The sequence below is a fragment of the Nymphaea colorata genome, chromosome 6 (assembly GCF_008831285.2).
Source record: "Nymphaea colorata isolate Beijing-Zhang1983 chromosome 6, ASM883128v2, whole genome shotgun sequence".
In the NCBI taxonomy this organism is placed as follows: Eukaryota; Viridiplantae; Streptophyta; class Magnoliopsida; order Nymphaeales; family Nymphaeaceae; genus Nymphaea; species Nymphaea colorata.
The window spans coordinates 5,257,249-5,281,439 of record NC_045143.1 but is presented as its reverse complement, the minus strand read 5'-3'; the positions used below and the strand labels follow the sequence as shown (position 1 = coordinate 5,281,439).

General features: G+C 41.4%; 3 protein-coding genes and 1 long non-coding RNA gene across 4 annotated transcripts; 2 read left to right on the top strand and 2 right to left on the bottom strand.

Annotated features, from left to right (window-relative positions):
* The first annotated feature begins 12 nt into the window (after nt 1-12).
* Nucleotides 13-2,852, top strand: LOC116256171 (polyol transporter 5-like). The gene is made up of 2 exons (XM_031632429.2): nt 13-912; nt 1,049-2,852. Exons 1-2 carry the CDS (start codon nt 735-737, stop codon nt 2,461-2,463), a joined length of 1,593 nt encoding a protein of 530 aa, XP_031488289.1. The 5' UTR covers nt 13-734; the 3' UTR covers nt 2,464-2,852.
* A 12,183-nt stretch (nt 2,853-15,035) lies between these two features.
* LOC116256766 (BURP domain protein RD22) lies at nt 15,036-17,392 on the top strand. Its single transcript, XM_031633246.2, has 3 exons — nt 15,036-15,196; nt 15,320-15,422; nt 16,242-17,392. The coding sequence occupies exons 1-3, from the start codon at nt 15,161-15,163 to the stop codon at nt 17,153-17,155; spliced, it is 1,053 nt and encodes a 350-aa protein (XP_031489106.1). The 5' UTR covers nt 15,036-15,160; the 3' UTR covers nt 17,156-17,392.
* On the bottom strand, nt 15,728-16,335 carry LOC126410167 (uncharacterized). Its single transcript, XR_007573673.1, has 2 exons — nt 16,200-16,335; nt 15,728-15,984 (listed from the first exon to the last, which is right to left on the bottom strand). It is a non-coding gene; the product is annotated as an uncharacterized LOC126410167 (long non-coding RNA).
* Nucleotides 17,393-22,038: 4,646 nt separating the features above from the next.
* On the bottom strand, nt 22,039-23,614 carry LOC116256397 (uncharacterized). The gene has a single exon (XM_031632755.2). It carries the CDS (start codon nt 23,410-23,412, stop codon nt 22,228-22,230), a length of 1,185 nt encoding a protein of 394 aa, XP_031488615.1. The 5' UTR covers nt 23,413-23,614; the 3' UTR covers nt 22,039-22,227.
* Nucleotides 23,615-24,191: the final 577 nt, after the last annotated feature.

Below are 24,191 nucleotides of genomic sequence, written 5' to 3'. Positions count from 1 at the left end.
TATTAGCTCTCATATTGAGCCTTTGAGGGCCTATGTTTCCTCCTATTTGTTTCCATGATTAAATAAAAAATAAGTAGGCTTGTGCTTGAGGAGGTTACCTAGTTAAAGAAACAGGTGTTTAAACCATACTAGCCTTGTGCTTGAGGAGGTTACCTAGTTAAAGAAACAGGTGTTTAAACCATACTAGTTGTGGGCTCCGTTTAACGGATGTAGATAACGATGAAGCCTTTGAATGGAAATGCGTTTGTTATATAGTAATAATTATTAGGGCCTCATCCACAATAAATGGATTTACACTCCGACTACTGAGATGGTAATCCCGAAATTTAAGAATACCACAATAGGGGTAAGGTTTAAGACCTTGTAAGTAATACTGAATAATCCAAAAAGAAAATAATAACTGCAATCTCAGCGAGAAATTCGCCCGTTTTGGTTGAATCCGTTAAGCCGCAGGTATATCACGCTGCCTTTTCTTGTAGAGTGGCCATGGCCGAACGCATTCCTTCCAGGTTCTCTGATCTTCACCGTTCTGCTGGGCCATGCTGGTGGGCCTCTTGACACATAGGCTTCCGAGAGCACGTGGCTCTTCTGAGGATAATGGCGCGGTGACATAAAGAGAAGACTCCCACGATCCACACTTCTCTTATACAGTCAACGGATCCGAGGATCGCCGCACCACCCTTGCTGTTCGTCTGCCGTGTTCAGCTTCAGAGGACTACAGAGGGCGTGCAGGGATGATGGCTCCGGAGGACGAGAGACGGGAAGCAGTCAGAGTGGAGCTGGAAAAGAGCCAGCAGGGAGAGGTTGTCACACCTGCAAGCAGCAGCCGCAGCGAGGGGAAGGCGCCTCTAAGCAAGTATGCATTTGCTTGTGCTGTCCTGGCTTCCATGAATTCAATCCTCTTGGGTTATGGTGAGTGTTATCTTCTTATAATTGGAGTTCCTGTTTTCTTTCCAATTCGTTTTTATGCAAAAAAGGTGCAGAAATTGAACAATTCATCTTCTACCAACGAACTGAAACAGATTGTATTTGCCATTGACTGATGCAGATATTGGCGTGATGAGCGGAGCAATTCTGTTCATCAAGGAGGATCTCAGGATAAGTTCCACACAGGAAGAAATCTTGGTGGGATCACTTAACTTCTTCTCCCTGTTTGGTGCCATGGTATCAGGAAAGACTGCAGATTGGATAGGAAGGAGATACACCATGGTCATAGCTTCTACCACCTTCCTCGTGGGTGCGCTGTCCATGAGCCTAGCGAACTCCTTCGTCATCCTTATGGTTGGAAGGGCAGTCGCGGGCATTGGTGTTGGGTACTCTCTGATGACGGGGCCCGTTTACACTGCCGAGGTTTCACCGGCTTCAACCAGGGGATTGCTCACATCTTTGCCTGAGGTGTTCATCACCGTGGGTATCCTGGTGGGCTACATTCTCAATTATGCTTTTTCCGGTCTGCCGGAACACCTGAATTGGAGACTGATGCTCGGAGTTGCCGGCATTCCTGCTGCGATGCTAATAATCGGGCTGATAGCCATGCCGGAGTCCCCTAGATGGTTGGTGGCTCAAGGTCGAACGGGCGAAGCCAAAAAAGTGCTGGACAGAACTTCAGTGGATGGCGAAGAAGCAGAGGCCCGGCTGGCGGAGATAGTGGCAGCAGCAAGGCAGGAAAGCTTGGAAGCAGGCAAGAAGAGCGTGTGGAGGGAGCTGCTGGTGAGCCCCTCAAGAGCCGTGCGGCGGATCCTATTGGTAGCCATCGGACTCAACATCTTTATGCAGGCATCTGGGAACGACGCCGTGGTGTATTACACGCCGGAGGTGATCAAGGCGGCCGGCATCCAAAAGAAGCAGCATCTGGTGGCTGTGACCATAATAATGGGACTTGTGAAGACATCCTTTGTGATCATCTCCGCCTTGTTCCTAGACAGGGTGGGAAGGAGGCCGCTGCTGCTAACGGGCTCCTGCGGGATGGCAGCGTCACTCTTCACGCTGGGCGTGTGCTCTAAGCTCATCGAAAAAGCCGGAAAAGCTACTAAATTCACCTGGACTATTGCCCTGTCCATTGTTGCCATCTGCGCTGACGTCTCCTTCTTCTCCATAGGGATGGGCCCTATAAACTGGGTCTACTCGTCGGAGGTGTTCCCGTTGAGGCTGCGAGCCCAGGGCTCCGGCTTGGCCCTGTCTGTCAACAGAGTGGTTAGTGGAGTCGTGTCCATGTCCTTCCTTTCCATGGTGAAGGCCCTCTCAGTGGGTGGAACCTTCTTCCTCTTCTCAGGAATAGCAGCACTCGGTGCCCTTTTCTTCTACATGTTTCTGCCTGAAACCAAAGGCAAGACACTGGAAGAGATTGGCTCTCTGTTTGAGGATGAAAGAGTAGTGATTTCGTCAGACGCTTGTTGCTGCCGAAGGCCGGGGACACGAGAAAGTACTCATGAACAGCATGACAAGGATGGCGTTCATCCATAAAAGGAGTTTATGCCCAGGATGGATTGAAACCCATTTACATTTTCCATTTTATCTTTGCTTCCTTTGTTCCATGGAGTTGCTTCCATAGCATAAATGCGTGAAATGTGATTTTTTTGCGCATGTAGGATATATAATGTGGGTAAGTTTTATCAGATGTAAAATGATTCAAGTGTGTAACGTTTAGTCATGGATTATGCAAAGCCTGGTTGCTAATATGAATATATCACATGTCCTGAATGAGTGACGACTCAGAGCTGTCTTGAAACCTCCTGTCTTAAAATTTCCATGATATTGAGATAGGGTGTCGCTTATGCATTTCTTTTGGGTGTAAAGTGTAAACAGGTAGAAAAGTATTAAATATATGAGTAATGGTATGCATTTTTATTTCATTTTCACATGTCAATCGTTTCTCGGAAGCAAGGCCCGGGAGGGAATCTGTCAGAATCTGTTTTTCACAGCAATTGTGGGCTTCCTTTACCCCAAAGTTCAATCCTTCAAGACCATCCTCCATTGTCATTATGCACTTGGGTTCATTATTTACAATTCATCAACCACGTGACCAGTTCACGACGTTCTAGCTAAATTTCTTATGTTAGGCTTCCAAGATTGGTATAACAGGAAGCTCGAGACCCAATAATGGTCAGGATAGTTAATGTGAAAGTTCTTTCAGTTGGGAGAAGGCTCAAGCACGAATTTGATATGTCCTAATCCGTCCATTGTGCTCTTGTTTTTAAAGCATTAAACTACACAATCACACATTAGCCTCAGATTTAGAACAGCAGCCTTAAGAGGTCGTTGATTGGTGTTTCACTGTTCCGCCAAATTGGTGGAACAGCAGATCAGAGTGCCGATCTAGTGAATCGGCCATTCTGTTTCTCACATCGAATGACCGCTAAGGAGTGGAAACTGTCAAGACCAACAACGTTCTTTTTCCAGTATGCCGGAAATTCTGATTTACCATGCTCTGTTCTAGTTGCCTCTGTTCACTATCTTCTGCTCCGGTGATCTCTCGGGAGCAAAACTCTCGAGTGCCCATTTTCTTGCATTTTACCTCCTTTCTTGCGTCTGGCCAAATAATGGTGTTGAAACAGACGTGGCTTGACGATCAGGGCGTGTGGTGCCGCTCTATAAATTATTGATAAAGCTGCTGGCGCTGACGTAGCATGACAGCAATGCTTTTCAGTATATTGAAACAGCTTTGTTTTTTCTACTTGTTTTTGGTTTTAAGGGAGGCTGTCATTATTAGAATCAAACGGAACGCATGTAATGACAAAAGACAGAAGATGAGATATTATAGTTATTGGATCTGGTAAGAAAACAGGTAAGCACGGCAACAAAAGAAGCTGCAGCTGGAGTTCTTTCTCCCTAGCTATGGGGTTGGACAGAAGACCATCAAAAGTTTCAGAATGTTTAGAGTTTTAGACTTAACAATCCTCAAATTGAAAGATGTCTAAACTTCGGGATAACATCTCTTGGCATAAACTGGTAGGCTGGTAAGATCTTCTTAACTCAATTTGGCCTATGAAAGGAAAACAGATTGAACAGATTAATGCAACTTGAGCAGAAGATTATTGGTATACTGAACTAAGTTCTAGGCTTCTAGCTACTAGGAAAGGTTTCAGAAAAGGACCTCGCACTGATCCCCTTCAAATGAATGACAAAGGTGGAGCGGTTCTGCATTCCATCCTACCCAAGATCCTGCTATCTTTTTCAGTGAGCCACGACAAACTTTCGAGGAACTGGGAATGGACTATTCAAGAAACAAGTTCCTTTTTTAAATGCATACAAAAGAGCAAAGAAAGATATAGATGGCGCGTGATAGGTCGATTTCTGATCGTCGTCAAGATGGTGGGCGTGAAATGAATTTAAAAAAGAAGCATGATTCTTCTTCTATGGGCAGGAAATGAAAACCATTTGCTTTGGAGAAAGTTTTAAGCTGTAGTCTCTATTACAATTTCTTTCGACTTTCCTTTTCTCTTTTTCCGCTTCGGACAAGTGTCTGAAGCCAACACGTACATGGCTGGACGAATTAAAGAGAGAACTTCAGTCATTGGCCGTGGCGGGTTCCATCAGATCTTATCCTCCCCATGTGCTCTTTGATTGAGGTTATACAGTGGGTAGCTCCTCTTTAGCGAGTTTGAAACCCGAAGGGGAAAGTCAAAGCTAGATCATCACTTCTGGAAATACCAAAGCTGAGTTCATTACTCCTCAGGAAGATGAATGTTCTTCAATTAGCTAGACCTAAAGCGATTTTATTAGAGAGAGAGAGAGAGAGAGAGAGAGAGAGAGAGAGAGAGGGGCCTGCAGCAGCATGTTTTCCATCAGTTACTAGATGAGTGTGTAATGGAAATTGGCTTCTCACATGGGCAGATGGTATTCTTTAGGCCATGTTTGATTGCTGGATAACTTGTTTGCTACTTGTGGAGATTATGATCACTGTATAGAACATTTCAAGATTTTCTATACGATTATAGAAGGTTTAAGTTTGGGAAGACAGATCCAATGCGGAGAAATCAAGCATTCAAGCTTTCTTCAATCAAGTTTGGGAGTTTTGGGGGCATACATATACCATGGTGACCACGCACCCGCAGTTTCTGCAATAAGTCATGGCCTTAAGAGGTTATGTTCTTGATATTATTGCTCTAAAATGTGTGAATGGAACGCTTGAGAGATTTTTGATACTTCAGAACAGAAGAAATTCAGTAACAATCCTAATTATGTAACCACAACCATTAGACACCCAACATTAGGCTTTTAAATTATTTTTTCTAGTAAATAAAGCCAGTTTTATTATGATTTGTAAATGAACTACAAGCCAAGCTTCACGGTACTTCGAGATTCAGAAGATGGAGATCGTACATCTGCAGTGACAACTTTATTCGAAGAATGGGTGGTGAGATTAACACAGTATGGTTTAAGGGAGAGAATCTTAGTAAAAGCAAAAAAGCAAAAGGCAAACCAAGCGCAATTATCAATTAAAACACATTTCTTGTGTCAAGTTCTCAAGCAAAAGTTGTGCATTCATTAAGCCAAAGGGGAGGATGACTGCACTTGACCTGGGGGAGAGATTTATCTTTTGATTATGACTACAACATGTGGGCTTGGCTCAAATGGAATCTTTTCCGAATGAGCAGAAGAGACTCACCGATCTGATAGAGAGCCCAAGTTTCTATCCAACCCCTTGTCGAATCTTTGATCAATGTGGAAGATTATGTCCCAAGAACAACTGATATAATTCCCCTCGAGTTACTGCATCCCAGGTAATGTCTTGAAGAATGAACACCATCCTCTTTCAAAAAAAAAAAGGGGCGTCCACAACACTTGTATTTGGTGTCCAAGGAATGATGAGTTTCTTTGGAAGGTGTTTGTTAAAAACATTGTTTCTTTAAACATACTCTCTTATAACACATGTTGGAAGAAGATTCCAATAAATAAGATGTGATTATATATAGCATTTACTTATTGAATTTAAAAATAATATCTATAATTATATCATACTCTTTAGATTGACTTACTTACCTAGTCAATCTAAGAGCGAGAAACAAACACCTCTCAAAAATACATAGAATTTGTTGGAGAAGAGTACGTTTTTTGTGTTCCACACATTTCACTCCCACCATAAAACGCTTGGAAAAGAAAACTCTAGTCTCCGATCAAGTGTTCTATCTATCAATCAAACGACTTAAATGCGGATGTCTTTACAATGGAATGACTTAGATGCCGAAGACTTGACTATAGATATCAACCATGAGAATTCAAACTATTTTTTTTTTTTTTTTTAATTTTGGCTTCATAAAATGGTTCCAGTCAAGTATGAGAACGGATTTCCATCTCAAATTCTCAAACAAAAAGCAAGGAACATCGCTCTCATTTTGGAGGTGGGTTTTGGAGAATCATGACAAAGGAATTCCAAAAGGAAAAGTTCGGGACATCCCATTTCATTTATTCGAATCTGAAGTGGATTGGAATGGGATATCCGTGTACTTTTCTCGCTTTATCTCAACATGAGGAGATCTGCAAACCGCACTTTATTGCTCAAAGGAGTGGAAGCCATAGAGTTCTGGGCGCCTTTGAATATGCTTCATCTGCTTTACAATTATATGATCCAAAAGGTGATTCCAAAGAGGAAAGTGAATCAAAAGTTGTTCTAAACCATATAAATCGCAGTCACGTCTTTTTGGACCATCTGATCATTCAATCGGGGCGGACCGTGCTGGCCGCGCAGAGCCAGAAATTTTATTTAGAAGCACATTGATATGTAAATTGTTAGTTAAAAAAACAAACTAATGTAAAAATATGTATCTATTCAGCATATAATTTTTGGGTTGCCAAAAACGACTTAGTACATGTTAGATTCCCGCAATTCAAAAGTTGATCTCCAGTAAAGCAACCTATGGAGATTAGGGTTTGAGATCATGAGGAGTTGAGAGCCAAAGATTTAGGATCAGACCCACCCCCTTCCGATCTTAAATCTGATTTTTTCTCAATTCAAATAAGTAAAATAAGAGTCCTAAGCGTGGATCTTAGGCGTGCCTTTTGCAATATAAGCAAAAACATGCAACTCAGTTCCGCATCAGATCCATGGATTTCAAATTCAGCGTAATCAAATGCCCTCATAATGGTACATGTAGAAAATTTAAAAAGCTCAAAGGAAATTATATATATATATATATATATATATATATATAGAGAGAGAGAGAGAGAGAGAGAGAGAGGACAAAATGAGAATTGATTCAAGACAAAAATAGTGACAAGGCGTCACCCAACAACAAGTAATAAAAGGAAAAGGTGAAAGCGGCAAAAAAGTAAAGTAACAAAGAAAACAAGAGCAAAAAAACACAAGGTGGAAGTCATCCTATGGCCAATGTGAACGGCAAAGTGGACATCTCTCTTCACGACACATCCAACAGTAATGACTCTCTCTGCTGTGTCACTAAACATATGATTGTTGCGCTCTTCCCAAACTAGCCACCAACAACAAATGAGCCAAGTCTGCCAAGTAAAATGCCACCCACTGCTGACTGAAGGTAAAGGTGAAAAGAGAGGAAGCTGCCTTGGGGAGAGGGAAGAAGGGAGTGTATGGGAGAAGGAAGGCCAGCGGTGGCAAATAGCTGGCAAAAGAAAGGGCTGTTAATAAAAAGGTAGTGTCTTGACCCCACACTGGAGAGGTAAAGAAGACACTGGTTAGCTAAATGAATACCAAGACGTTGGAGATGATCTAAAGTGTTGATGTAGCCAGTAAAAAAGAGCAAGGTAAGTGAAAACCATAACATGGAAGGAAGGGTTAGAGAACCAAAGGTCACAACGAATGATCCATGAAACAGCCAACCCAAAAGTAGCAGAGAGAGTTAGGTGCTAGATAATTGGATCTTAGATGAACAAGGAACAACCTTAGTCACCGTTTTTTTTTAGTGTCCGAGAGAAAAACAAAGAAAAAAAAAGGGTAAACTAATAAAGCGTCACACTGTATTTGTCTTCTTACTTTTCTCTCAACAGATTGTTTCTTATTCATCTAGCATTTAAGTTTCTACTATTTATCAATCTTTCTATTTTTTTCTCTTTCTTTATATATATATATATATATATACACCCTTCATTACCAAACCTATCATGAATCATCTTGGCCATTGATTAATCTAAAATAGATGAGAGAATTAAAGAGAAAAGCTGTTAATTTGTACTAAATGACTAAAATATCCTATTTTCTCCTTTTTCCTAATTTTTTTTACCGATTTATCTAAAAAAGGTTAATACTAAGATGATTTTTTATAGGTTTTGCACCTAAAGGTCTAATAATTATCAATTTCACTATATATATGTATGTATAGTGGACCCAACACACATTATCTGATACGACACTCGACCCTAATTGAGAGTGCATGACCATGGAATTAATCCAACTGATCTGTGTGGCCATTTATTGCTGCCCACTCGGCACCTACGCCTTACCCCATGAGAGCAGGGAGCTAATTAGCTTCTGAAGTTGCTCAAGTTCAAGCTCTTTTAAGTCCAACCCTTGATGGCAGGACTATCTTCTTGAAAGTGATCGATATCATGGGCAGTGTTGCCAGAAGTTTAGTGCCTTTCAAAAATTCCACCAGTTAACAAAAAGATTGACAACAGTAGAGATAACTAGCAATACGGTAGTTTCCTGTGAGCTGTGCTCAACACTTTATGAGAGAAGAAATGGATGCACTGCTTACATTTAATTTATAGCAAAGGGCAGAAGTCATCGAGGGCTTGGTGTATGGTTCTATCTCTTTTTATTTATTTATTTTTTTTTATGAGTGAGCGGTTCATTCTACTGCTCCTAAGAAAGGACACGGCTCCTCTCCCTTCACCAGGTTTTCATTGAGCATGCTTTAGGACCTTTTACGGTTTAGAGGTAAAACGCACTAGGATGTGACAGTAACAACTCCAAGACTCGAACCTGAGTCGTTAGAGGAGCCAGACCATATTGTCGCCCAGTACGCTGCCACCCTTCACTGGTTCTATCTCATTAAGCGAAGAAGGTACATGGTTTTTCTTATATCACATGAATATTCAGTTCTCATAGACATGTGAATTCAATGGCAAGTAAAAATTTGGATATGATTTTGAATTTTTTGCATTCAAATTTGAAATCGATTCTGGGTCAAATTAGATAATGTGATAATAACTATTGTCTCAATCCTATTTATTGACATCCCTAATTATCCAATTCTAATGGCTGAGAAGAACATGTATAAAATCAACCATTTTGTCACATAAAAGCTCCTAAAAACAATCACATTAAGGATTCACGAAATGTCAGCTGATTTACGCGGTTCCAAATTAATTACCCTTTTCAGGTCTCAAGTTCAAAAGACCAGTGTTGCTCCAATTAATAAAAATGGAAAAAAACAATAAAAATTAAGAAAATTCAGGATTAGAAAAAGGTTCACAAAATAAAACAAATAATGAGCTATAAGGCTTAATTAATTGGAATGTAATAACTAATTAATAAATTAAACTAAATAATGCAAGACAAATGAAAACATCTGACTTAGTGATAAGTTTTTTTTTTAGGTATGTCAATATATCCGAGTTTGGATCGGATATCCGACTGAGTCATTCAAAACAATCAGGTACACAAAAAAAATTAATATCTGACTAAGAAATCTTACCAAATTCGAATTCAAGAAACAACATCCGATTAGATTCAGATTTAGATCAGATTTACTTTTAAATAAATATCCTATATCTCATATTCTTACATTTTGAAAACGGACGACATTCGGTTCAAAATTTGGATTCATAACAGATATGAACGTACGAACATGATTCAGATTTGATTTGGATTGCAAAATCCAACTTTGGATTCAAATTCAGATATGACTTTTCTTCCTTTATATTCAAATCCAAAATATGTGAACAACAAAAAGAGAGAGCCGATTTGAATCCAGTCCGTTGACAACTCTACATTTTCCATGAACTTTTTTTTTATTAAAATATTTTCTTACTATGGAACGCCCTGCTTGTAAGCCGATTAAAAGAAGGTAGAAATTAAGGAGGATCACTTGGACAGGAAACACACACCGCCCCATCTTTTGCATCGCTTTCAAGGAAGCGATTGAATGCAACCCGTTAGGACTTTGTTGCTCCACACAATAAAGACGTCAAACCTACCAACTGTTTGTTTAATTGAGCGACTCCCCACTAGCTACTTTCCCCTTTTCCTTTCTTCTGCTATCATATCTTAGTACTTCATCCAACGTAACCTCATCTTCCATTAATTTCTTCCCATTTTAAACGAAAGGACTTGTATAAGAAGGATCGTTGGAGCATCGTAATCCACAGAGTAGAAAAGAAGTGCCTCAATTTCCGGTTCCTTCCAGCCTTCTACTCTTTCTTTCTTTCCTTTTCAAGACGCAACGCCCTCCCAAGACTTCAGCTGCCATGCTGAAAGCTTTGTTCTCAAGCACGTTATTGCTCAGTTTAACCTAAGGCAGCGGCGATGACAGTTAAATAGAGGGGCCGGATCTATCACATCAAGGCCTTGCAAAAAAATAATGCCTAGAATTTAGGTGGCGGGTGAGATTGAATGCAAGTGCCCACCAACAATCAGTATCAGATGCCATTTTCCCATGAGAAGAAGGGGAGCCCTCTCATGAAGTGTGGGCAGTTGCCCACATGCTACATGGGCCGGTGAAAACCTTTTTGCATTGAAGTCAGTTCTGAGCCTAGCCAAATCGAAATCTGAACCCAGTCGAATAGAGCTGTCCATACTTAAGCTTAGGCATTGGGGGCCCTAAAAAAACGCACCGGACCGCCTAAACCCGGTTCAACTAGATAAACTTTTTTAAATATTATTATTTTTATTTTATATACAATGATAATATTTTATTACGATTCATTATATATTATTTTATATTTTAAATATATATTTTTTAAATTTTAACCGAGCCGAGCCTGAGGTTGAGTTTTCGGTATTCGGCCGGCCTGATGCCCAGGCCTATCCATACTGGACCCAGCTGTAGGAAGACAAAGCGTGGTGTCCCTTAACCAAAAAGTTCTGACTCTACCTTTAATAATAAGATATATTTTTTGCAATCTGCATCAAACTAAACTCGGATTCAAAATCTGAGCCCTGCCAACCCGGGCAGCAACAACTTGTCGTGGGTCTTGAAGGATTAGCATGAGCTTGAATTCACCAGCTTGAACTAGGGTCGACTTGCTCGATCGAGCTAGGTTATGGGGCACTACTAACTCCCAGCCAACCCAAGCAAGCATTAAAGAACTTATAATTAAGCCTTGCCATTTAAGGAGGTAAATAAGATAACTGAAAGTCGATCATAGCAACATTAAGAAAGCTTGTTTATATGCATTTTAAAACGAGTTTATGTAGGTTTTAAACGAGTTTATTGGAGACTGTTGAACCAAGCTACCCAGGTTCGAGCTCGACTAAATAGGTGGGATGTTGATAGATGACTAAAAACTAAAATTCGTAGTTGAAAACATCATAAATTATTGCTCAAAGCACCATAAACCACTGTTACACTGTAATCTCTTGTTAAATTGTTACACCAAATTATTTTTTAATGACAATTCATTTTAAGCATTCGACGACATGCAGCATCTATGTATGTATATTCATTTTAAATCCACCAAATCAGCATTGTTAATTAATTTACAAAGTAAATACTGGATGATTAAATGATATAAACACGAACACGAAAAGACTTGGATGATCAAGATTTTCCTCTTGCAGTAAACGTGTCCATGTTTGACTAGGACAGCCCCGCGTCTTCCTTACTTTTCTTAGTAGCTTGTTGACTGCCGCAAGAAAAGCTTCAGAAATGACAAAATTGTTTGGGATGTTAGCTTGAATGAATGTTGAAGAATTGTTGCCTCAAGGGACATAGTGTAGCTGGTCGGACTAGGGACCTGTATAAAGGCAGGTCTGTAGTTCGATTCATGTGGGTGCTATGTTCTTGTGTCTTAAGGCGGTAGGACGAGACATCCAAGTTGAATGGTGCACAGTTGCTATCGCTGACACCAAAGCAGCCCAGAACCCCGGAGGCAGGGGGAACGAGAGGGCCTTCAAGCCCTTTTCGGGCGGTAGGATTAATACCTTTCGCTCACCCGGAATGTTGAAGAATTGTTATGCAACATGCATATAAGGAGAGGCCATCAACGTGCAAGTTGAAGTGCACCAGGACGACACCTTTATGCACCAAAGCTGGCCTCTCTAGGGGTTGGATGGAGGCGTCGGCCATCTTCGGGCAGTAGTAGATCAAATTCTGTTCACCTAAAATTGTATAATTAAAAAGGATGTACTTTCATCCGACCTTGAATCCATGAATCAAAGATTCTCGATGATCAAATCCAGCAGTAAACAAATGTAATTTCATAGTCTTTGAATTCTTTCTCTTTTTTTATAGACATCTTTTTTGTCTCTTTTGTTATAGACACCAAAATATAAGTGGAATAAGGGAGAGATCAAGACTTTTTTATTGACATTGGATTGTTAACCTCCTGCTCCCTCATAAAAGGTGGGTAATATCTAATTAAAGTATAACCGAGGACATAAATTTGATCCATTAATGCAAAACTACCTTGGATAGAAGAAAATGGATTCAAATCCTAACCAAGCTTGGACATGGTAGTGGTTTAGGAAACCTGTTGCAGAATTGAGTTGGAGACTTGATGAAGATCCAATCCAACTACAAATTCTATTTAAAAAAATTCAAGTTTGAATTGCGGGTCCAACAAAGTCAAATAGGATGGCACTGGATTTGATCCGAATTTCGAACCATTTACACTACACCGGTGCACATGCCTCAGTTTTCAGATAACGAAACGTGAAGAACCTAAATGATTTTTCACATTGACAAGCGGATTTCACTCCAGTTCAATTGCAGGAAATCCGGACATGGCTGAGTTATTGCCAACTTGGGAGTTGGAAGTTTGGAAACACCCATATCTCGAAATATCCCATATTCCCAGAATCCCAAGATCGAGATATATTGTCCTGGTACAATTGAAAACAGGCTCAAGGCACCAAGTCAGATTTTATGGGTCCAACAGCAATTCCCATAGTATATGATTTAAATGTTCACCCATTCAGAACTCGTTCTTGAGCTTTATTTTATGTAAATCGAGATGTATTAAGAAACTCACCGTCCCACGAATCGGCCTTAAGACCGGACACACACACACACACATATATATATATATATCTTTCTTTTCAAGTTTACGAGAATCGTACATACAAAGATTAGTTCCATCGACTAGGATATCGATCTTAATTAAATGAGATGTGAGGACTCATCCAAATGACATAATATTAAAGTATTAAATTTTTATAGGTGCGAACTTAAGGAGCGTGAAGTTAGGGGACGAGGAACTGATGACTTAGCAGAACCACCCTGAATTAGTTGATCCGGACAGATCATACGCTAGACTACTCAAGTGAGCCATGTTCTAGCTTTTAATTATATAGACATTTCAAGTTTTTTGACATAAATTTTTTATATAGGAAAATAGGTATCTACCATACTCTTATATGTTACATTTAATGGGAATTGTTTGTTGGTTCTAGCCATTCTAAGTAGATTAAATAGTAAAAATTAAGTTGAAAATATGAAAGGCAATTTTTTAAAAAGAAACCTATGCCCCTCAAAGGAAGAGAGGAAACGAACAAAACAAAGAGAGAGTACTTGCTTCATTTAAGAAGTATTTTAGTCTCTTAAAAAAAGCTTGACTTTCAAATTTTTAACATGGTTTTTACTTTTCTTATACTGCATCCATATACGCCCAGATGATTCCCAATGAGTTTGGTACATAAAGGTCTGCTTGTTTTAACTTATATATATATATATATATATATATATATATATAAAGTTTCAAAGATCTATATTATCGACAGGCAATATCCGAAGCACCTTGAGTAGATTTCTCTCTAGAAAGCTCTAAACCTCATCCGTTCTCAAGGCGTTGATGAGCTTCCATGAATCTCCACCTGAGTACAACTTCATTGCCTCGGCGGCTGAACCACCGACATGTCCCTGGTTCACAAGACGAAGGCGGTTCTCAATACGGCGCCGACTTGCTTGGTACATTATCACCTCCATGAAAGCTCAAATTTGTAATTGAATGTAGCCCTTCAGCTGCAACCTACCCTGTGATTTAGTGCTAGATTGTCGTGTGCCGGCGGACCCTTCTTTCTTGCTGATACATGCAAGGTGACCGTCCCCGCAGGTGTTGGGGCCTAACGTCATAAATCAGTCGTATTCCGGTCAGATAGAACAATTATCATGAACAATATTATCATATTCCACATTCTGGGTGTTGCTTACTTTGGTTTAGAATCATATTCTAATTCAAATACAAAAAGAAAAGATCATATCATGTCCGGACTTTGTCGCATAATTGGATTTAGATTCTCCTCAGAGTTAGATATTTATCGGATTCAATAAGAAAACTCGTTACTGTACCTGCATGGGCGTAAATGGTTCTATTGAATCTAATTACTTGAGGTTAAATTCAGAATGGGATGTGTCCAACAACTGTAGCTGGAGATCTGGTTACTACAGACGGTGCCCATTAAAAATTTCACTCCAATTAATGCCTGGCATGATGAAGGACCTTTCATAACAGCACAGTTACCAGGAAACCTGCTTTTCTTTCTCCTTTAATATCAGCTCGTTCAGATCCCACAACCTATATATATTTAATGCAATATGTTTTCAAAAATCCTTATTCCTGCTGCCATGCCACTTCAAGCATTGGTTTCCATGCTTAACGTTCATCTACACAGATGGACGATCTTTAAGGAAGTTGATGTTCCACCGGAAGCCATTTCTGACTAGTTTTAAAAACCCGAAGAAGCAAAGTTGAAGAGAAGCTTCTCCACATGATCATGGTGGTGTCAGCGTTAGGTTGGTGGTCATTACTTGGTGTCCCTACGCTAGCTTGAAGGCTTGCCACGCCCGCAACTTATGAGTCTTCCAACATTATAAAAAAATGGAGACGACAGTTGAGGAATAAATGTGAGTCCTTCAAGCTGGTAGGATTCAGTTCCCTGTATTAAAATCCGAGAGGCGCATCTACTTCCTTCTGCTGCTGAAGCACTATAAATGAGATAGCCAGGTGAAGGCTTCCTCAACCTTTCGTGTTCTACGAGCACTGAGCTCCTGATAGGTCTTCTCCAGTAGAGCTCAGACCAGGTTCATCGATGGCGAGACTCGCACTCCTTCTCTCTGCGTTCCTGGTGAGTTATTTGGCTTCACTGTCAAGTGTTTATGTGATTGTTTCAGTTGAATACTGGAGTTCACTGAGCAAGTAGTTTTGGGTTTCCTGTTCTTCTCTTTGATCCCTGTTTTTTGGTCCTCAGCTCGTTCAAGTCAGCAGTGCGGCTCTCAGCCCTTCTAGCTATTGGAAGCATGTGTTGCCTGATACTCACATGCCGGACGTCGTCCGTGCGTTCTTATATCCCGGTGAGTTGCCATCTCAAACACTGGTAATTAAATTTCTTAGTGGAATCGAGTCTGTGCCTGCAGAACTCCAATCTGCTAAGGAAATGGTGTAAAAAATCTGTACCTATAAATTTCTTGAATTGAGAAAATGAAATAGCTTCAAAATAGAAGGCGGCTTGAAACTGATTTTTGTCATTCCCATAAGCCAGTGTTCCACTGAGGCAACTGACTGATCATGCTTTTGGGCCCAATTCATTTTGGCACAACCTCTTTTGCTTCTTCTTGTCTTCGTTTTATACAGTTTCTTTATAATTGGCAAGAAAAAGTAGCAGATATAGAAAAACCTTTCAAATGAAAGGAAAACAAGTTGGTTGGTGAGAACAGTATGAACCCAAAAAGTGGGACGAACACTTTGCTCACTTACATTGAATGTAAATTAAATTACACCATGCTGAAGTCGTGTGCTTAAAATTTATTTCATCATTCAATGGTGCGATTCTAGAGCCAACTGCAGCACCTTCCGATCAACCAGCATTTATTTTCTCCCTCCACCCATTTTCCATTTTCATCCGCACTCCGGTAACTATCACAAGCTAGTCAAAGTGAAAAGGTGAAAAGAAGACGACCTTGAGAGAGACAAAGACAGCACTATTTCAAGCATGCATTGCTACACAAATAGTAAGATCATAGATATACCATCGACAATCTCATGAGAATGCTAAAGATTTTACAGACTATAAAAGTAAATGGTTCTCATGACATTCAATATATGTAAGTATAAAATAACCTTGACCTGACCTGAATTGGGAGATAGCGCGAAACTGATGTCAAACTTTGCAGATTTGGTGGAGAAGCAGGCAACCGAAGTGGGCGCAGAAGGAAAAGAAGTCGTAGTGAACGCCCCCGGCACTCACGTGATCGTCGGTCGTCCCGGCGTCAGGGTTCACGCTCCCGGCACCTATGTGAACGTCGGTCACGGCGTCGGAGTGTACTCCGGTCACGGCCGGAAGCCCGTCGTCGTGCGAGCCCCATATGGTCCCTTCTTGTATAACTATGCGGCGAGCGAGGACCAGCTCAAGTACGACCCGAACGTCGCTCTCTTCTTCCTCGAGAAGGACCTCCACCAGGGCAAAAAGATGAACCTCCAGTTCGTCAGGACCGACGGCGCAGGTCCGGCCTTCGTGCCCCGGGCCGTCGCCGACGCCACGCCCTTCTCCACCGCCAAGTTCCCCGACATCCTCCACCGGTTCTCTCTGTCCCCCAACTCCAAGGAGGCCTCCCTCATGAAGCGCACGCTGCAGGAGTGCGAGGAGCCCGCCAACAAGGGGGAGACCAGGTACTGCGCCACCTCCCTGGAGTCCATGGTCGACTTCTCCGTCTCGCAGCTCGGGACCCGCCACCTCCAGGTGCTGGCAACGGAGGTCGAGAAGGGGGACAACCCACAGGAGAGAAGGACTTACACCGTCCTCGGCGGGGTCGAGTTGGTGGCCACCCCGACCTCCGTCGTCTGCCACAACCAGCCCTACCCCTACGCCGTGTTCTACTGCCACAAGACCACGGCCAGCCGAGCCTACGTCGTGCCCTTGGGGGCCGACGACGGCAGCAAGGTGAACGCGGTGGCCGTGTGCCATTTGGATACCTCCACCTGGAATCCCAAGCACTTGGCCTTCCGGGTTCTTGGTGTCAAGCCTGGGTCCGTCCCTGTCTGCCACTTCCTTCCACAGGATCACCTCGTCTGGGCTCCGGTGAACTGAACACAGCAGCACCATCGTTTAGTTTTAGTTCAGGTTTGCCGTGAGATCCATGTCGTCTGTGTTCATGAGGGTCGTCGTCGTCGCCTGTAAAATAAGAGTGCCATTGTTACGCTTAGTGCAGTAGAACCCTATGTATGATACCGCCACTGATGATGGCGAAGGCGATGGTTTGTTCTCGTTTTTCCCATAGTATACGTTTCATGTGTTACTGTTGAATATAAACTTTCTATAATCGTATGGTGAGAGAGATCCGCCTTGGTTAATCTACAACCTTTCCCAATATGTTATTTTGGAAGATGAATCGAATTGAAGTTGCAACGTAGAACCACACCTAGAGCAGATTGGTTTTGGACCCATTAATGATGATCCTCCTTGAGTCTTCATCAGATTCTCCATCGTTTCCTGAGCTGCAGTAACATAAAGGCAAGTTAGGTAGCTTTCAATGTGGTGCCCAGTTGATTGGACCATGAGCTAAGCTTCACGAAAGTTCAATTTGCTGAAGGTAACCCCTCAACTGCAACCAGCAGAAAATGGAAGGCTGATCCTGAACTTTCTCCAGTGTTGGCAGTGAGAGCAGTCACAGTTCATATCTCACGATGGTCCCTTCTTGATTAAAAAAAGAAAACGATGGAGCTGTAATTCGGGTGTTCTAGGTCAGGTTGGTGGCATACTAGGCATCACTAGTTCCATTCGCGTGGATACTATTTTTTCAGGTTTCATAAGACCTAAGTTAAGAGGTATAGTTGACTATCATTATATATATGAATGATGTGACCAAGTACTTTGTTTGGACACCTCTGTTCTTACATATGAAACTCTTCCTGCCATTTAAAGCACTGAACATTACAGCTAGGCTGGAGTAAACTTACTGATCGAATTTAATGTTTGGTTTTTTTCTACGATCCATTTTCTCTCTCAACATAGTAATGTAAATGTTTTTCTACAACACTTAGACCGCAGCAAGACCGATAATATAAGTTCTGAAGATGCTAAAAAACCCCAGAATTGAGGTTTTTACAAAATCCCTTTTCTTTTTAGGGAGAAGTTCACAAAACATTCTCAAGTTTCAAAGACTTTCAGACAATCCCCTTGATTGAAATAAATGATCAAAAGTAGACATTTGACGGAAAATGATATTGAAAATACAAAAAAATGATTAGAAAAAGATATGTGGCATCATTTTAGTCGCATGATGCAACCAATTCAGGCAGCTGTGGCGATGAAGGTGCAGCCGGGTCAAGAGATTAAATGGGACATTTAATTACTTTCAATTTGAAATTTATAGATCTAATGTTATATGATGTGACATGTTTTTGTGAATGTGGCAAAATATTCATGATAAAGAGCATAGTTCACCCAACTAAGCATCTTAAATTGGACCTAAAATCCACACTTGTTGCCTTTCTGCATTGAGGAAAGATAGAAAGGGGAAGGTAAGATCTTAAATTCACGGATCTCAAATCCTGGCATTCAATGCCTCCTAAGAGTGTTATTGCCTGAGAAAAAAGAGGTGAATAAAAAAGGAAAAAATAAAGTAATTTTTTGCTAATGACATGCAAAACATGTCATTAGGCAACGTCGTTGAGTTCAGTTAATTTATACCAGCAAAACCCAAATTACGTCTTGTTTCCTGGAATGATTTTTTCTATTATGTTTTTCATCTTGATTATTTAATGGGCCTACATGTATATGTATAATATGCAATTTGTGTGTTCAAATAAAAACGGCGAATATTTATTTGGCAAGTTGCTGTGGTTTTCTAGAAAGGAAAATCCTCACTTAATATTTTTTAAGCATCGGACTGAGCTGTTGGAAACAGCTAAAAGTTTTTGCGATATATGGGCAGCAACTACAATTATTGCCTGAAATTCGAACGCAGAACTCGTCTATGTTCAAAGACATGATGCCGAACATTTCATAATTAGCAACACACGAAGGGAGTGTTTGAACACGAGTCGAGCCGAGCCCGAGTTGGTTGGCTCGACTGGGCAGCTAAATGTCGAGCTCGAGTCGAGCTCACTCGACTCGGTAAACTCGATGAGCCGACCCAGGAAGAGGATGGGGAGGTACCCTGCTGCTGCATACTGCTGCTTGGAAGCTGAAGGAGACGAGCCTCCAAGGAGAATACTGCTGCTTGGAAGCTAGAGGAGACGTGGTTCGAAGGAGAAAGCTAGTTGAAAAATGAAATCAAACGAAAATAATAACAATAAATACATTATTCGAGTCAAGTTGAATTACACGAGGTGAGTTAAACGAACTACATGGTTAAAAGTAGGTATCAATCAAATCCCATCTATTGACATACCTACAGAGTCCCTTGTATAGTGCTGCTTCACAAACAATGGCAGAACAATACAGCCACGCCCATACCGAGCTTGAAGACTGGTTCTTCTTATTTTATGAATCCTTACGTTACTTTTCTCAAGAAAATGGCAAAGTGGCCTGACATACTGTGTTGGCCAGGAAGACAAACAGGTACGATATTGCACTGGCCATACTGTCTTTGACATCCAAGCTTGTCTCTTCTTTAGCTGAAAGCAATTTCTCATATTGGATTTTAATGACATAAAAAAAAAACAAAAGAAATAAACAAAGTTGTGGAGAGGGGATTCATGGATGGATATGGGTGAGAATAAGGTGGTGAAGAGGCCATTTTTCAAAATGATTTAAATGTTGTATTTAGGGGAAATTGTTTGACAATAAAACCTAAGGCCATACCTTTAGGTCTCATTTGTCTGTATGTTAACTGAACCTAGGATTCATGGATGGATATGGGTGAGAATAAGGTGGTGAAGAAGCCATTTTTCAAAATGATTTAAATGTTGTATTTAGGGGAAATTGTTTGACAATAAAACCTAAGGCCATACCTTTAGGTCTCAATTTTTTTTTTTTCATGTTAACTGAACCTACAATAAATCTTTCAACTCAAATGGTGTGTTTACCACAGTTTATAATATAGATGAGTAACACAACAAGTATGACAACAACGGGGTGGAGCCAAGATAGAGTCAGCATGGGCCCTCGCTCTACTTCAATTTTTTTTTTAATTTATATCTAAATTTTAGAAAATTTCACTTCTTTTATATAAATATTTTAAAAAATAATATTTTAACCCTAATCAAAATTTAAAAACTTTAATTTCACCCCATCAAAAACAATTTCTATGCAGACGTCTAATCCCTTTAGTATAATCGCATTGCCTTACTGATGGATCCGATTCAAGTGGGTACATAGCAACCCACCAGATACGTACGCCTGTCTTTTGTCTCAACTATGTCGACTCCTATCTAACAAAAGGTTTTTTGGCTTTGTCCTCTCTCTCTCTCTCTCTCTCTCTTCTGAGATGGGTTCCGGACGTTCACATGCTTGTTTTTCCTCTTTAAGTCTAATGTTTTCTTTCTCAAACAATTAAATGGAGATGAAGTGGAAAAAAATTAAAGAAAAAACTGTTCATGAGCATCTGATTTGATCAGTACAGGTGTCTGGATGGAGTTGAGCTGAGTCAGAGGTTCATTGGAAAGCATCCAGGCAAAGAAGGCAGCAAAGTAAAGTATGGCCGTCACCGTTCAGCATTCAAATCAGTCACATACTACACAGGTCACATACGACGTCAACCTTTCAGTTTCCCCTCCCCACCGTCAGTGATTACTTATTTTGAATATATGTATATGACATAAACTCTTAAAATATTTAGTAAATTGACATGTCAGAGTGTTGAATCTGTATGAAGAGGCGGCTCCGTAACATTTTCACAAAAGCACACCAGAAAATTGCAAGTTCTAAATCCTTGTGACCTTTTGTGCATTCCACAAATGGCGTTCTCCAAGAACGGAACGTGTCATCGAGCCGACTACAAGTTTTCACACGCATGATGCCAAAGTGCAAGAGCTGTCGTCTTTGGCCTTTAGCCTCCACAGTAGCTTTGGTTCCGGCGTTCCGAACAAGGTATCCACGCAAGGGTGTTAGATTTGAGGTTGTAACTTTGGCTGCCTCTATGCTGTTGGCGTATGTAACGCAGCTTCCTACCACGGATTAATGTCCCTCTTCTTATTACGAATGAGCGATCACAAGTTACGAGAAGTTTAACTTTTCTAACGAAGCTTCAAACAATTGGAATGATTCTTGTCATACGACAATGACCTTCGCCAATCTTGAGGCCGCATTCTTTGGCTTTAGACCCAAAGTTAAACAACCTTGATGACGTGGCAGAATTTGTGGAACTCAGAATCTTAAGTCAAAATTAGCTTACCATGCAAACTTTTTGACTTATATATATATATATATATATATATATATATATATATATATATATATATATATATAACATCACGAGAGTACTCAATAGCTGACAATTCATGACATCTTGATACCATAACATGGTGGCATCTTAGGTCATAAATTTGATGTTCTCCTTTCTTTTAACATTAGACCCACTTCATGATTCGAGTGGGAAGAGGGATATCCATTAATTAGAAAGTCATGTGTCAGTGTTCACAGTACAACTGAGTAATGTTCATGATAATCAAATTGATGATCAGACTTTGGCCATCTTACCAATCCATGTTATGTACACCTATTGAGGCTAAGTTTATGGTTTTAAGTGACTGTGAATTTGGAAATCTCTTCATCCAGGATCTCGTTGTATCTCAAATTCAAAGATCTCGACACACGAAGTGGTTTGACATAGACATATGTTTCATACATTTGTAAATCCACCATACAATTTTTTGTAGCCTCCAAATACAGGATTCTAAGTTCCTGTAAGAAATCAAGAATCGATAGTAAAATCTCATCCAAGATACAACAAATCAAACATCCCTTAGATGGTTCGAAACCAAATCTCTTACAGTTTTGAAGTTGCGATCGACGTAAGGCAAGCGCAAGGAAAGATTGGATTCTGGTAATCGGCATTGGTAGAGAACAGAACAGAGTCACATGGAATTAATGAAGACGACATACAAAGTTAACGTACGTATGAAAACACATGAGGGACAGAAAAACTTATTAGCAGAGTCATAGAGAAGAGTGCTCCACAAGCACAGTGGAGAAATGATCAAGCGAAGAGAGCGAGCCTAGGCGCTGAACAGAGCGTGCCAAATTTCCCAGAAGACGTCGATGATGACGGGATGGTGGTACTGAGAATTCAGGGAAAGGAAGCAGTGGAGGAGCTGCTTCAGATCGCCATGGTCGAAGATTTGCTTCTCAATGATCATCTCCACCATCGACTCCCTGAAGTCACTGTAGGGGTCGTTCGAACGCTTAACCACTGCCACGCTGTCATTCACCTTCTGGTTCATCGTGTAATCAGCCCCTGCTCCGTACGAGCAGCAGCAGCAGGAAGCTGAGGAAGAGCAGGATGAGGAAGAAGATGAAGAAGCTGTGGGGTTGAGTTGGGGAGCCCTGCTCTGCTTCTTCTCTCTTTTTCTTCTAGGGCGTCTCTGGTGCCTGTTGGAGGTAGAGCCGACGCAGCTGCTGCCATCGACGGGGCGGAGCTCCGACGACTCCGACGAACCGCTCTTCGAGGAGAAGAGTGCCTCCGTCTCTCTGCCATCGATTCTTTGCTGCTTGTCTTCCTGGCTGCTGAACCACCCGCTGTCAGAAGAGGACGTGCTCTGCAGATTCCTGTCTCCGTTACGAGCCTTCCTCCTGACTCTACAGGATTCTTTCCTTTGTTTCTTTTTCTTCGCTGCCTTCTTCTTCTTCGTCTTGGTCTTTTCCATCTTCCTCTCCTGGCTGCCACTGAGCACCTTCCTTCCATCATTCTTATCAACACGACGAGCATCGTTAGGTTCACCTGTCCCGCAGTAGTTGGCATGTTCAGCGGTAACGGAGACGGCGCTAGGCGAGACCCGACGGCTGCTTCTTCCGTCATCACTGCTTTGGTCCTCACCCTCGCACCCTTCGCTGCTCTTGGCTCTCGCTTCTAACATCGCCTTACGCGTCTCCACCAGGTGCAGGAACTCAACGAGTGACTCGTCGTCTTCAGACATGTCTAACTGATCAGAGGCGGACGTCGTTGCAGTAGTCGCCGTCGATCCCGGCAGCCGGCGAGGCCTGCAGCCCCACCCAATTGCGACGCCCAGCGGGAGCCCTGCTGCCCCTGCTTTCTCACTACAGGGAAGGAGGGGAAGGAGATCGCTGCCATGGTTGGCAAGAAACACCGGTTCTTGCACTGAGTCCATTGGGTTTCCAGACTTGCAAGAATGGAAGGAGGAACGCAGTAATCTGGACAACCGAAGCTTGAGCCTCGTTTCCATTTTGAAACTCTGGTTGGCAACCACTCCTTAGCTTCTCATCAGCTTGAATATGAAGATTTTCTGCAGAAGAAATTAAGAAGAAGCCGCAGAGGGAATTAAAGGGTGATGGGCATCGAGTCGGTCGACGACCTATGAAAAGGGAGGGAGGGGCAGCCGGGCAGGGAAAGATCAGACTGCCAGGCCTCTGTTCTGCTTTGCACTTAAAAAGAGACACATCTAGTCTCTGCTCTCTTCATGCTTCTCTCCCTATTATGTGAATATACATATGTATTCGTTATACATGAAAGTGGGAATATCTATTAATAATAAGACAATGAGTAGGAGCCGAAAAGAGTTCGAGTCAGAGGCAAAGCACGAATACCGAAGCTTGCATTGGCAGCAGGACCGAGTGCAACTTAATTTTCCTCCAAGCTATTGACATTTAATACGACACAACTAGAAAACTAATTTTTTTGGTCGCTCGAGGTGACTTCATGACTGTTCTTGCTTGTGGATTAGCTCATCATCGCATCCCATCGCTTCTTCTAGGAGCTTAGGCTGCTGCTTAGTTTCTGATCATAAAAGAAACAGTTTTCTAATGACATTCTCATGTTTTCTTAGTCCAGTATAAAATTTATCCTTCTTGAATTAGGTCGTGTTAGTTTTAGTAGATGGGTAGTCTTGGACATGATGTTACAGTATCTCACATGGCAGTCTAAGATGAAGCAAACGCGGCATCCATGCATGCTTGTGAGATTTTCTATCTAACATGAGGTAGAAGGTCACCAAACTTGTGATGC

Excerpts from the sequence above, each read along its gene's own strand:
- LOC116256171 (XM_031632429.2), top strand. The coding sequence starts at position 735 with ATGATGGCTCCGGAGGACGAGAGACGGGAAGCAGTCAGAGTGGAGCTG. Across the intron at positions 913-1,048 it reads TTCAATCCTCTTGGGTTATG|ATATTGGCGTGATGAGCGGA; the intron begins GTGAGTGTTATC and ends TGACTGATGCAG.
- LOC116256766 (XM_031633246.2), top strand. The coding sequence starts at position 15,161 with ATGGCGAGACTCGCACTCCTTCTCTCTGCGTTCCTG. Across the intron at positions 15,197-15,319 it reads TCCTTCTCTCTGCGTTCCTG|CTCGTTCAAGTCAGCAGTGC; the intron begins GTGAGTTATTTG and ends TTTGGTCCTCAG. Across the intron at positions 15,423-16,241 it reads CCGTGCGTTCTTATATCCCG|ATTTGGTGGAGAAGCAGGCA; the intron begins GTGAGTTGCCAT and ends CAAACTTTGCAG.
- LOC116256397 (XM_031632755.2), bottom strand. The coding sequence starts at position 23,412 with ATGGAAACGAGGCTCAAGCTTCGGTTGTCCAGATTACTGCGTTCCTCC.